This window comes from Podarcis erhardii, assembly GCF_964252035.2.
Source record: "Podarcis erhardii genome assembly, chromosome: 6".
In the NCBI taxonomy this organism is placed as follows: Eukaryota; Metazoa; Chordata; class Lepidosauria; order Squamata; family Lacertidae; genus Podarcis; species Podarcis erhardii.
In genome coordinates, this window is record NC_138510.1 from 61,592,140 (window position 1) to 61,606,681 (window position 14,542).

The 14,542-nt window shown below is 39.6% G+C and overlaps 1 protein-coding gene across 10 annotated transcripts in view; it reads left to right on the forward strand.

Moving 5' to 3' along the window:
* The window catches only part of NFIA (nuclear factor I A), a 416,610-nt gene that overhangs the window by 306,936 nt on the left and 95,132 nt on the right, over positions 1 to 14,542 (forward strand). For all 10 annotated transcript variants that reach the window (XM_081867215.1, XM_081867220.1, XM_081867213.1 and 7 more), the window contains exon 4: positions 3,103 to 3,177. In XM_081867215.1, coding sequence (XP_081723341.1) covers positions 3,103 to 3,177 — 75 coding nt within the window. The remainder of the gene's footprint in view (positions 1 to 3,102; positions 3,178 to 14,542) is intronic.

Here is a 14,542-nt window from a genome sequence, read left to right on the forward strand (position 1 = left end):
TTTTTCTAGTTATTGGGATTTGTAATATTTTGGAAAATTGTGGGGAAGTATGAAATAACAATACTTCCCATTTTTGTCCAGAGACATTGAAAAAGGTCTCGGATTCTATACTCTGTAACCTTCCAGCATCAACTGGGACTGTGTACATAAAGCAACATCATCAGCATAAAGTCCCAGAATGTATCCCCTTCCATTGATAGTTTACAATGTATAATCTGAAAGACACCAGACATGTACTTCATTATCCAAATTTAATCATTTCATTGCATTTCAAATCTTTTCCAGCTTCACTGTCACATCAAAACATATGGCTAATACTTAAGTTAGTAGGTGTACTGCTTGATAGATCAGAAATCCTTTCAGCAACTTTTTCAGGTGCCCCTGTAACAAGTATGATAGACACCTATTTTGTAAGCATTATTAGAAGTTACTTGCTTGACATTGTTTGTGAAACAGAGGATTATCTAGGTAGGGGATAAAACCAAGAGGAATCAAGTTGCAGTTAGCGTAGGGAAGGCTTTTCTTTCTAATCAGGCATTTGGTTAAGATAATAGGCTTGAAGTTCTAACTGATCACTACTATTTTAAGAATTTAAGATGTCTCTGTATAGTAAGATACTCTACATAGCAAGGATTTTCAATGCTGGCATTACTTTGCAGTACAGAAAAGCAGTATTTACAACTTGTGCAACAAATATTAAAAGTCTCACTTTTTAAGAGTTTATTCATCAAGTCAGTTTCTCTCTCTCTCTCTCTCTCTCTCTCTCTCTCTCTCTCTCTCTGTGTGTGTGTGTGTGTGTGTGTGTGTGTGTGTGCTTGCATTTTAATGCTGCTTTCAGCTGCTGTGGTTTTTATGTATGAACCTGTTTTTAATGATTGGCTTCTTCTTATCTTGTTTTGTTAGCAGCTTTGAGCGTCTTCATTAAAAAGACAGCACACTATGCCTTTTACTCTAAATAGCTAAACCGTAGAGCAGGGGTCAGCAACCTTTTTCAGCCGTGGGCCGGTCCACCATCCCTCAGACTATGTGGTGGGCTGGGCTATATTTTGAAGGAAAAAAAAGAATGAATGAATTCCTATGCCCCACAAATAACCCAGAGATGCATTTAAAGTAAAAGCACACATTCTACTCATGTAAAAACACCAGGCAGGCTCCACAAATAACCCAGAGATGCATTTTAAATAAAAGGATACATTCTACTCATGTAAACACACGCTGATTCCCGGACCGTCCATGGGCCAGATTGAGAAGGCAATTGGACTGCATCCGGCCCACGGGCCTTAGGTTGCCTACCCTTGCCGTAGAGAATGTGCAGAATGACCATGGTGAATGTGGTTATTATGCACATCTTTCCATGGCTATTCTATACAATTTCCTATAATCCTTATTGATGAGAATATACACAAGGCTTACATTCAGTAGTGCTTGTGGATGCAAACATTTCCTATGAGTTTGTGAGCATGCACATGGCTTACACTGGGAAGTAATTTATGCATTTGTGAACGCGATTCACAATTGTAAAGCCTGCATTGATTTTGTGTTCTGAGCTTGATACTCTGCCATTCAGGTTAGCTGGGTACCTATCTAGGAGAAATGTTAGCTAATAACACCTGGCTTTTACTGTTTGCTCAAATGCTATAAACCTGGGTTATAGAAATGAAAATAATGCTGGCAGATTCAGGATTCTGCTGGTGCCAGTGGGCTGAAGAAATGTGCTTCCAGCCCTACATTATTTATTGGGAAATCAGCTTGAATGTGTTGCTTGAATGGAGAATGTACAAAGGCTGCTTCTAATAATGCTATATCAATACTGAAACACTTTAACAGTAATGGACCTGCAATTTTAATTTTTGATAAATCAAAATAAATCATTCGAGTTCAATTAAACCTTGCAGGCAAAATAAATATAAAATTGTGTGCATATGGGTTTTTTGTGGGGGGAGTTATATTATGCAAGAAATAAAAAGTATTTTCGGTAATTTGGAAATGAAATCAATGAAACTGAAGCTGAAGGAATTTAGTATGTCTGGGCATAGCAAAGCTTTATATTACATTAAATAATATACGTGTGTGTGTGTGTGTGTGTGTGTGTGTTAGACTTGGTAATCTTAATTAGAACAACCTTAAAATGTATGCCACTTATCCTATGGACAAGAACAACTTTACAGTTCTTTTAATAATCCCTTTATCCTCAGATTTCTTTGACCCTGATTTCAAAAGCAATAGGTCAGGCTGCCCTATCAGCCACAGACCTCTAATTGAAGTCCTGATATGTACTGTATGAACTATAGTATCTGGTTCAGCAGAATTCCTTGTTACCCGATTTGCAGTTTGAAGGCTTCTTGTTTTGTAATTGATTATACCCAGAAAATTAAATTAACATTTGGTGATAGACATGTTTTCATAGAAAAAGGGAAATACTGTTATGGGAAGTGTAATAACATTTTGATATAAAATATCCCTTACACAAATGAAAACGGCAAGCAAGCATACGCCTTGTCTCTTAAAGAAATTCAGAGGATTAGAGTTAAAGCTTTCTTATGCAAAGATTTGGTTTCTGTTTTGAAAAGCTCATTTTAAAGAGTTTCTTTTTCTTTTTATGTGAAAAGCATTCATTTTCAAGATTTTTTAACAGCTGCTATTTTAAGATTTCCCTAATGTAACCTCAGAAAAGAAGAGTACATCTTTAAATCTTGTTTTGTTTGAATGAATGAGTAGATAATCCTGATCAGATGTTTCTTTAGAGAATAATGTTTAAAACGATTAAAGAACTTAGCTGTCCCATCTGATTCCTAGGTACAGTATTTTAATTTCAATTGTTAAGTCTTTAGGGTCATCTGAGGTAACTGTTTATTAAAATGAGCTTCTTTTGTTTCAGATTTCCAGCTGTGATGCTTTAATATATACAATTCTCCCTGTTAATCTGTCATGTTAACTTTCCTAAACTCTAACCATATATCTGCCTACCTAAACAGCAATTAGTGATAAGTGGAAAATTAAATATTCAATTTCATTCACATTAAACAGATAGTGAAGTATTTAAGAATACTGTCATTAAGTGCTTAAAATTAATCACATCTATAATTTTCTTGTGTTTTGTAGGACATTTGGGCTTCCAAGACAGTTTTGTCACATCAGGCGTTTTCAGTGTGACTGAGCTAGTAAGGGTCTCACAAAGTAAGTATAATTTGTAGTTACATTAGAATATCTTACTTTGACATATTTCTTTCTTTGATTCCTCCATCCCTCATGATTACTATGCAAAACGTTTTATGAAATTGATCATTCATTCTCCGGTTCACCATGCCTTACATCAAGTAAATCGTGCTATATTTCTAATTAGGTTGGATGTATCATATTATAGTAATAGAGTCCTGATTTTACAAAAGGACCTTGTTCATTCTGAAACCTGCTGTCCTACAAATTGCTGTAGTAGAAAAGCAAAGCATGCATGCAGACTCTAGCCTGATACAATTTGTGATGTTACACTGATTAAGGACATATATGGCCGCCGAACGGCACTCTAGAAGAAACTGCAACTGATTGGGTTGCTCTGTCCTGGTAGTCCCAGTCGATGGGAGGGAGCTGCTGTTGTGTTTCTGCATTGCTGTTGTGTGCCACTGTTGTTTGCTATTTATTTATAACAATATAATAATAATAATAATAATAATAATAATAATAATAATAATACGCAGGATCCCTAAGCTCAGGCATGGCCAAACTTGGCCCTCCAGCTGTTTTTGGACTACAGCTCCCATCATCCCTAGCTAACAGGACCAGTGGTCAGGGATTATGGGAATTGTAGTCCCAAAACAACTGGAGGGCCAAGTTTGGCCATGCCTGCCTAAGCCATTTACATAAAACACAATAAAGGTGTTATCGCACACACACACGCGCGCGCGCGCGCACACACACACACACACACACACAAAACTTCTACACTGTGACTTGAAGCAGAGAGGAGCTGGGTGACCAACTACGAGGAACCCTGAGGGTTAGAAAGTTGACATAACTTTGCATATAGGTTTCTGTGTAGAATGTGCTCGAGAATTGACAGGCTTAGTAGAAGAAGATATAAATGGCTGGCTCTTATCCATTTGCCCTCGGAATAGAGGGGAAACAAATGCTGATTGTTCAGTACACCTAGGAACAAGTCGGAACTCACCGATGTGTCAGGACCCACAGTTTGAGAACAGTTGCGTCACATTGCAAATATTTTCAGAGCCCATTTCTACATTTTTGAAATTAGAACGTTAATGTTTAACCAAACTTTAAACAGTCGGTCTTTTAATGCACAATAGCATAGGCTTTGCATTTGCACCACCTGTGTACATGCATGTGCAATATCTGTTTGATGTAACACTGATGATTTATACAACCAGTGGTTTAGCAACCTTTAAATACAGATTCATGCACAAATATGGGGTCATGCCCAGTCTTTTTGAAAATAATGGTTCTTGTGCTGAAATATACGGTCATTCTATGTAGAATGTGAAGTATCTGATGCTGGAATTGTATGGAATTCTGTCTCTATGAAGCTATTCCTTTTGACCTTTAAAGAATGCTAATATTCTTGGTCTGAATGACATTCTGCAGTATGATCATTACTAGTTTGTCAATATTCACTAACAACAGTGAATTAGGAGTACCTGTCACCACCCTGTTCAATTGATCAAAGGTTCTTTGATTGTATTTTACTATGACATATTCCAGACAGTCCAAGGAGAAATGGACTCCATTGTCCCAGGGCTCAAGAAGTTAGTGCTTTGCTGATTTTCATCTCCAGTGAAAAACTAAATTTAAATCATAATCTAACTCCAGTTAATTATTACTGCCATTTTAGGAATGCTTTTGCCAGATTTTTCTCTAATTCTGCAGAAGGGGGGGGGGCCTTAATTTTTCATTTGCTCCAACACATATTCAGAGAAATGTCCATATTCATTTCAGTGGAAGGTGCCAATCTATATGCATAGTTTATTACACATATGGATCACTATTCCATTAAACTAAATGGAGATCTTTGTGTACATAAGAGATCTATATGCCCATCTGGTCACACTTAGATCCTCGTGTTGATGCAACAGTTTTAAAGTACTGACAGAGGGATCCTCCACACTCAAACACACACATCCACACATCAAATTAATAAGCTTATTTTTCACCTGCTCTAGTTATTAAACTTCTAGTCAATATTTTACTTTATAAATCAGTCTATTCAAACAGTAAACCAAACACGACAAGGATGATATAATTTATTACAACTAGAAAACCTAGGAAAAAGTGAATCTTGTGGTACTGTTGCCTGGCATTAGACTGTCTAGGTGTGCAGCCTTTGGTTAGACTCTTCCGTTAAAGCAACAGATAACAATCTGTTTCACTGTCACACAAACAGGTTAATTGTATGTAGCGTCTCTGGCAATAGGAAACTAAAATGAAATGTATGTTTTAGATTGGCATAAGGTGGCACCCTAGTGTTTGAAACTTGCAATAATTCAACTACTGTACAGCATGAATCATTATTGCTTAAAAAGCAATAAAGCAGTGAACTCTCATGTACAGCATGACTCCCCACAATCACCTTGGGAGGTCAAACCTCCTCTTTTAAAGCACCTTTTGACCTGAAGATTTTGTAAGGCCAGACAGATTGCTGGTTTTGGGCTGTATCACTAAGGCTGAAAGTGCAGGATGGGAGGGAGCAAAAGGTATTGCAAGAAAGAGGTCCCAGTGAATAGGTGGTACATTGTGACTACTGCCACTGCAGTTTTGAACTTGGTAGATCCTTGTGGGGGGGGGGGAGGTTATTGGGTTGTTGTTGTTTTTATTTTGATTATGTAGTTTTATATTCTGATTTTATCCTGTGAACTGTCCTGAGACCAGCAGGTATAGGGTGGTATCATCATCATTGATCCCAGTCTGCTATAAAGTGGTCAGGATGGAAGTTGACACAGTTTATCTCTGGTTTAAGATATTTGATTCTACAAAAAACTCAACAAATCTAGTTTGAGGCACCTAAGCCTGCTGACTAGAATGTAATGTTGATGGGAAATTAACATACACAGGGATTTAACATGGTCATTTCTGTGGAAGTAAGAAACAATGAGAGGAATTCAACATTACACTGTGTCGATTGTTTTGCCAGTGCAAGCATTTCAGCTTGTCATGTGGAATGATTCCCCCCTCTCCTCCACTCATGCACTGTTCTGGGGGTTGTCTTGACCGCCCCCAAGCCAATTTCAGGGGTGTGGGGCATACTGAGGAAGGGGAGATGGGAAAGCTCCATTGCACAGGCGAAAGTCATTGCTCAGGCTTGCATTGACAGAACTCATTAACTGAATCATGCCCTGAATTATTCACACTGCTGAAAGCTGGCAGGAAAGGCACAGTTTATTTTTTTGGTTTACCAGGACCACACAAACATGTGGGCTTGCAAAAAGGAACTTGGAGCACTTTGCTGTTCCCTGATCTTTTTTATTTGCTTGCTGCACTGAGCAAGTTGGCATGTCATCCAAACTCAGGCTTGTGGTTAAGTTCTGTCCAGACTAACCACAAGCTCTAACCATGGTTTGGTTTTGACTACAGCTTATGGTTAGCAAGGAGAGAGCTTAATCATGGGCCTGGGTTTGGACAACATGCTAAGTGAAATCTTGGATTAGCTCAGTACAGCATGCAAAGATCAGGGAGAAGCAGAGTGACGAGTTCCCCTTTGGATACCTGCAACATCCACATGGTAAGGTTGGGTTACTGTGTCCTGCGAACCAGACCTGTGTGTATAGAGTGATTTAAGCAGACCTTAGGATCATGCAGCCTGTTGCAACAGATCCCTGGATCCAGAGCAGCCACAGTTTTCTCAATAGCTGAAGCCTGCAAATGTAGAATGGCTACCAGCAATTAGTCAATAAATATGAGTGCCAGAGCACTTTTAGGTAGAAATGGCAAACAGGGTATGACCTTAGCCAGGGACCTTTGTGGTTTGGCTCAGAACCTCTTTCTGTGCTTGGAATAAATAAAATCATGATGGAGTGCCTGTGGTTATGCAATTCCCCTTCTTTAACTAGTTAACCACTAGTGGAAAGGGTTCACTTGTTGTATTATATTGAATGATTTGGTGGAAATTATGCAACCTTCTCAACTGTCACTGACTTCATTTCAATTTAAGCAGTGTTCAGGATTGTTCATACAAACGCAGTCTCAGCTAGGAGCTGATTTTGTATGAGAAGTGCTGAATGAAAGATGATTGACCAGCCAGTATTTTGAAGGGTTGTATCTCTTATATTCTGCTGCAAGATAGCTACACTGTTTCTCCTTGCACAAGCCTTTGAGTTTTCCGCTGTGCTAATCAATATTGTAAGAGGAGTAGTTAAAAATCAGCAGCATGAAACTAAACGCTAAAGAAGCTAAGTTCATATTCAATAGCAAAGCACCACTGCCCACAGGCTACAACCCGAGTTTGGCTATGAAAAGGCAGACGCGAAAAAGGAAAATTATAATACAAAATAGACGGCAGGCTTAGAATCAACCGTTGCAGTGACCTTGCCTTTTGTATGCCATTACACAATTCAATGGCCGCCCACTCAAACCTTGCTCTCAATCAATATCCTATTAAAGCAGCACAAAAAGTCTCCATAAACTTAGTAGTTAGCTATGTTTATAAATGGAATTCAGCATAATTAGCTGGTCAATAACATACTGCACTAGTAATGTTAAAATGAGCACCACACATTTAATATCTGTGATATTCTACAAGGCTTTGTTACAAAAGCTAACATAACAGTCTACAGGAGATAAAGGCCTAGCCACAGATTTTCAGCCACATTTCCCACATCTTCTTCCTTTCATGCTTACTAATCAGTTTATGAAAAGGCTAGCTGGTTAAAAGGGATGCTTGTTCCTAAGGTTTACCTCCATTTAACCCTAGAGACACCATCACTTTGCTGCTGTAGTTATCAAAATATCTATATATCTATTTGTGAAGTCAAATCCTTCTTTGGATAATCTTCACAGTTTTCAAGAGATTAAGTAAGTGCCTAATGAGAGCACAGATCATGTCGATTTCCAGGAAAGGGTGCTTTTGCCAACTTGCCACAGTGAAACAGGTAAATACAACAACAGCAAAACTGATATAAACATGGCCTCCTTCCTTTAAAACCTCCTGAGCTGCTAACTGTAAGAGATCTGACTTCATCTGATTTAAATTAGCCCTCCGATGCCATTGTCTCAGGTGCTGAAGTGTTATGGAAATGCTTATGAACATTCTAATTGGTTAAAAAATAAAATGAAGCACCATCCCAGTAGGGCTAGGGACATAGGGGTCTAGCTGTTGGTGCTGAGTAGGATGCAGCAGAGAAGGAATAGTCAGAATTAGTGACGTTTTTGTAATTAGTATACAAATTTTAAGCCACACTTCTATAAAAACAACAACAAGGTGGAATACTGTGTATAAAAATAAAAGCTACATGGTTCCCCATGAAACATAATTTAAAGCATTAATAAATACTGGTTGGGTTAAAAAAAATTCTCCATAAGAAATGGCTCCAGGTAACAATCTTTGGGTCTCCTACTCAAATGCAGATCCTCAGAACAAACCTGTGAGGTAGGAAAAGTGGCCAACATTTATTCAGACAGCTCCTTGGCTGAATGGGGACTCGAACTTGAGCTTGTCTTGTCCTTCCCTCTGATCATTGCATCACATAAGACAAATACTCAAACTATTTTTTTGCTATTTCTTTATTTGCATATATCAATGATTTTTATTAATAAAATGATAAAGATTTAATTGTACTGATAGTAGCATATTTTTGGAACCTTTGGACTGGGGTGACTCAGGCAGATTCATCTGGCACTCCCAGTGATTGAAATGTATCCCATGTGTAGGGAGTGTTTGTGACCAGACCACCCAGTCAGCTGAAACTGGATCCCAAGGCAGCATTAGTTCAGTTAGACAAACTTTACACACATCAATCAAAGGAGAGCTTGAAGGAGAGACTAAGTCTTCAGTAAAGCTACCTTACTGTGTGTTCAGATATCCATTTCAAATGGGATCTTTGTACAGGTGAGCTATTCATTGGGTTGGAATCGATGCAAAACAGTTAGACATATCTCCCTAGATTTCAGTATCCTTTCTTAGTCTTGACAATGGTTGTTTCTGGAGTCTTTGTGCTGGAGAACACATGGAATTTTAGTATGGTCCCATGGTATAACATCTTCTGTGTAGCTTCCTTACCCTAAATGCCACTTAGTAAAGAAACTAGATTTAAAAAAAAAAATTCTTCCTTTGTAAAAGGAGCATAATTAAAACAGGTTCTCCAGGGTTCACATCATAAAACGAAGGAGAGGATTTTTTTTGATCCAAACTTTTGAGACAGATACTAATGCATGTTACAGAACATACAGCCATTGCTAGAATCTTTTGTGGACACTGCTTTCATTCTTTCAAATGTTCCTAAAACTACAAAGCCTACAAGCCTGCTCTTTCAAAAACATATTCCAAAGAATGAAAATTGGGATTCCTAGTTTTGAAATATTGCTGCCAGTTTATATGCTGGCTACAATAAATAAATAAATAAATGGTGGGATCACTGAAGATTATCATTGCCGACTTAATGGTCCAGTTCTTCATATGCCTATTTGTACCTTCCACCTCTAGCATGTGGAAATCTCTGCACTCTGGAAGAGGGATTAGCTCAGTTGAGCCAGAGATTTCAGTTGCACCTTGGGGGCAACCAGAATGAAGCATTTCTGCAAAAGAAACTGCTGAGTCCTTCTAGCTATAATGGGTCTATAGACATATTTGGCAGATGGACTTACGATGGCAGAAGGCCAGCGTCCTTGCCTCCTCTTCTACCATGATATTTTGTCTGCCCTTGTAAGCTTTAACACAAAAAGGTAAAGCAGACAACTGTTTATTTCAGCCTCAGAGTTAAAACACACATCTTTGCAGTTCCAGCCTCCTTTCTTCCCAGGGAATGGAGAAAAGTTAACCAAGTTCTAAACACATCCTGGATACAGGCTTCCCTTGCCCCTTACATGATTAGTTGAAAAATGGTGCTTACAAAGATAAGTAACTTGAAAATGGGCACACAAAGCCCTTTATTGCCAGTTAAACACACAAATATAGAGGAGAGAAGCTATTTCATTCCATCAATAAACAATTCTCCTAGTGCTACTAACGTTTATGACGTTGGGTTGCTCCTACCATGATCCTGCTTCACTTATTAAAAATTCTGTAGAACCTTTTAAATGTGCACATTCTGGACCATTTTATTGCGTAATAGGAAAAGCTTTCATTCTTAGTTCTCTGTATGGCGAGGACCCACATTTTAACTATAAAGAGAAGCTTCTGATTAATGTATTTATTTTGCTTTCAGAAGTCTTACCTTCTCCACATATGCTACAGTATGAAGCAGGTTATGTTTCTTTTACCACAAAAATTAAGTGAGGTGCTTAGGAACCAACAAATGAAGAATTTTCTATCCCAATTTTCCAAGGTTTCTTAAGAGAAGCTGTGACTCTTTTAGCCCATGGTTGGAGCCTGATGGGATCAAGACTAGAGCCTTGCAGAGGAGGAAAGGACAGAACCCATAGAAAAGGTTCTGTTCATCTGGGGCAGTAGTAGAAAACCTGTGTCCACTCCAAGTGTTGTTGGGCTACAACTCCCATAAACCCAGACCATTGCATATGCTGTATGGGTGGTGTTGTTGTGTTGTTGTTGTTATTGTTGTTGTTATCTTTTACCACTTTGGTGTTTGCACCCTGGACTCCATTGTGGGGAAGGTTGGGATAGAATTAATACTATTATTGTTATTTCTGAAAACAACCCCAAAACTGAAAAACGAGACAAGCTAATTGAAAAAATGGTCAATCTCTTCAAAAAGAGTCTAGTACTATGTAATAAAAGTTGCACTTAAGTGCTTAAGTTCCAAGTAAGTTACGGTGTAGTGTTAAGAGTGTTGGACTAGAACCTGAGAGACCAGGTTTCCAATTCCCACTCCCACATGAAACTCACTGGATGACCTTGAGTTAATCACTCACCCTCAGCCTAGACTAGCTCACAGGATTGTTGTGAGGAAAAAATGGGGTGGAGAACTATGTACACAGCCTTGAGCTCCTTGGAGGAAAGGTGGGATACAATTATAATTGTCATAAATTAACAATAATACAATATACAAAAATAAACAAATACAAATACTACCTATAGCATGAGTTGCTATTCCCTATCATGTCCTTACGCTTTCTCACATTGTATTTGGCCTAAGTTCATGCAGACCTATTTCTCCGCCTGCCTCCCTTGATATCTGTATATCTCCAAAAGTATTTTATTCATGAGGAACAATTACAGTGGTGCCTCGCAACACGAAAAGAATCCGTTCCGCGAGTCTCTTCGTCTAGCGGTTTTTTCGTCTTGCGAAGCAAGCCCATTAGCGGATTAGCGCTATTAGTGGCTTAGCGGCTTTAAGCGGATAAGCGGATAAGCGGCTTAGAAAAAGGGGGGGAAAGTCGGAAAAACTCGCAAGACATTTTCGTCTTGCAAAGCAAGCCCATAGGAATTTTGTTTTGCGAAGCACCTCCAAAACGGAAAACCCTTTCGTCTAGCGGGTTTTTCGTCTTGCGAGGCATTCGTCTTGCGGGGCACCACTGTAGATTTAAGAGAGCTAAGCCTAGTAAAATGAGAACACAGAGAAACAGATGCTGACTGGAGTAAATTAATAAAGTAATACCATAGGGATATAGTAGGACTTACGTCTGAGTACACATGCATAGACTTGGGCTGTGTATCACCCCCCCCCACACACTTTCTGTCTTCAATAATCCTGTTTAATAAATATTATAGTGGCTTGGGAGCAAGATTTCTATGTACCTGCTTCGAAAAGACATTATTAACCTTTCAGTTTGGACTTCCATAGGTCTTGTGTGAATGAAAATTTATCAAGCGAAGGCTTTTAAAAGCACAAATAAGTTTGGCCAAGACTGCTAAAACTGTAGAGTGGATGCTGCAGAGTGTACCTTTATGATTGATTTCCATTCAAGTCAGACTGACTGCAGTGTGGTCATTTTTCTAACCCATAACTGCTCACACTGCAGCAGTTTGCTATCCGCAGGGTGTCTGAATTATAGCAGTCCATGTCCGTGTTACCTTTTACACAAATTACTTACACTGGTTTCTTTTTCCATGCAAATTCATCAGTTTTACAGCCTCTTGTCTCTGCTGTCAGGAAACTCTAGCAGACAGCACAAATTGATAAAATGAGTTAATTTTACAATGGTTGGTTTTTTTAAAAGTTTCATTCACCCGTTGCACAGGAAGCATATTGTAGTTAAAGGAAGACAGCAAATGAGTTTAGAGTGTTCTTGTAAATTATTTCCCAAGTTAATTTCTTCCAAAGATCATTAAAGGCTGGCTCCCATTTTAATATCATTGCACTCCTTCCATCCTGTGCTTTTAAAAATGCATTGCTGTCAATGCATCTCAGTTCAGTCCTTAAACCACTGCTGAGAGTACGCCATAGTTTGCATGAGAACCATATAAGTAAGCTGTATGAGGATTTTGTTCTTTGTATTGCCCATTATTCTTGTACTTCAGCTGCTGTCTGTAAAACACTAAGTACATGGTTGCTCCTCAGCTGAAGATTGCAGTTTAGCATATTGCATACTCTACATGTGGAAAGCTCTCAGTTGATAAATGCTGGAAAGCACCTCTGCCCGAGACCCCAGAAAGCCTCTGCCAGTAAACTCTGTCAACTGGGCTGGATGGACTTGCTATAAGGCAATGTTATGTTTATAGCACCACTTTAATCCTAGCACTGCAAACAGACGTGTGTGCTTATGCAGCTAAAGTGGCATTGCACAGAGGCGGTGGTTGGCAACCTGATGTCCTCCAAATATACTGTTCTGTAACTCCCATCAGCCCAGCCCATGTGGCCATTCATCAGGGATGATGGGAACTGAGGTTCAAAACATCGACAGGACACCAGGTTTCCTGCCCCGGTCACAGTTGTACAGGAGGCAACCCGTCAGGGCCGTCTTTACCCAGGGGTGCAAGGGGTGCGGGGCACCCTGGCACCGAATTCTGGGGGGTACCAAATGTACCCTGGGGGGCGCCAAATGTATACCTACTATATACCGGTGCCTCTTAATTGGCGGCAGTGAAAAGCAATGGAGAGAAAGTCCACGCCCCCCCTCCGTTGCTCTGTTACTCCGTAGTGTCAAATATTCCCAATGAGTCAGGAAACAAAAGCAGTTATTTCCGCTGTGTCGTTGTTACAGACAAGCAATTTTCCTCCCCCCAGAAAAAGTCAACAACTTTGGCTTCCCCATTCCCAGAAAAAGTTCAACAACTTTGAGTTCTCCCCCCCAAAAAAATAAAAAATAAAAAATTGGGGGTGGCTAAACTAAATTTGGGGGCGCTAGGCCGATCTTTGCACGCCAGTGGTGCGTATGCTAAAGACAGTCCTCCAACCAGTTCTTCTCAGTTAGGTACAGAGATGGGCCTTGTTGGCCATGGACACGCTAAAGGAACATGTAAATCAACCTTGATTGCTTACCACTTGCTGAATGTATTAGATGTATGAGAAATGTAGTACATTGATATTTCACATATGCAAATCATTTATGCAGGCAATGAGTGGCTTCATACACAGTGTCAAACCATGGTTTTGGCTATTCTTAGGCTTGCATGCTTCCTCCACCTGGCTTCCTTGTGTACTCTGATTCACACCCTGATTTCCTTGTTTGGCAGACCTTAGGTCATTGTTAGATCCAAATTAGCAAACTATAGTTTCCACTTGCCAGAATTGGGAATCTGGCTTAGATCTAATGCCCTAACTATGGTTTGGCTATTACATCCAGCATGACTTGCCTCCGTTCAGTTCATTTTGCACGCTGGCTAAACAAGTATATGGCACCCACTCACACCCATTGCTGACTTGATGGGCTTGAGCCAATCGTTGCATCTTACCCTAACCTACCTCACTGGTAGCGAAGATAAAAACTGGGAGATTGCACACATTGCTTTTAACTCCTGGAGGAAATGGAGATTTAAATAAAATAACACTTTGAAAACTGATATGTGGTCTGCTGACATGTAATACATTCTTGGGAATGGCTCTGATTTTATGCCACAGGATGTAATGAAGCAGTTAACAGACTCCTGGAGCCCCTGGAAAGGGAGGAGAGGAGCTGTCTGTTTCCCCCCCCCCCCCCCAGATCAATCCATAACTGGCACAGAAAATATACATAAAGTTACTGTTGAGGGTGAACTGTGGTAACACCAGCTGGCTCATCCTGGCCTTGTCTGTTTATTGCCTGACTGGGGATTGCCTGGTGATTCTTCCTAGCACATGGAGGCAGTTGCTGAATTGCAGAGGATGAAGCTGCTGCCTCTCTGCCTGTTACCCCGAACCCATGTCAAGTTTGAAGTGTGTCTTCCCCTTCATTCTAGTCTGAGTTCAGGATTACAGGGTTCTACAGTTTCACTATTGCACTAGCTGTTCATATAATGGCAGCAAAAAATAATAATTGTTGTTTAAGTGTTGGGGGGATGCTGTTT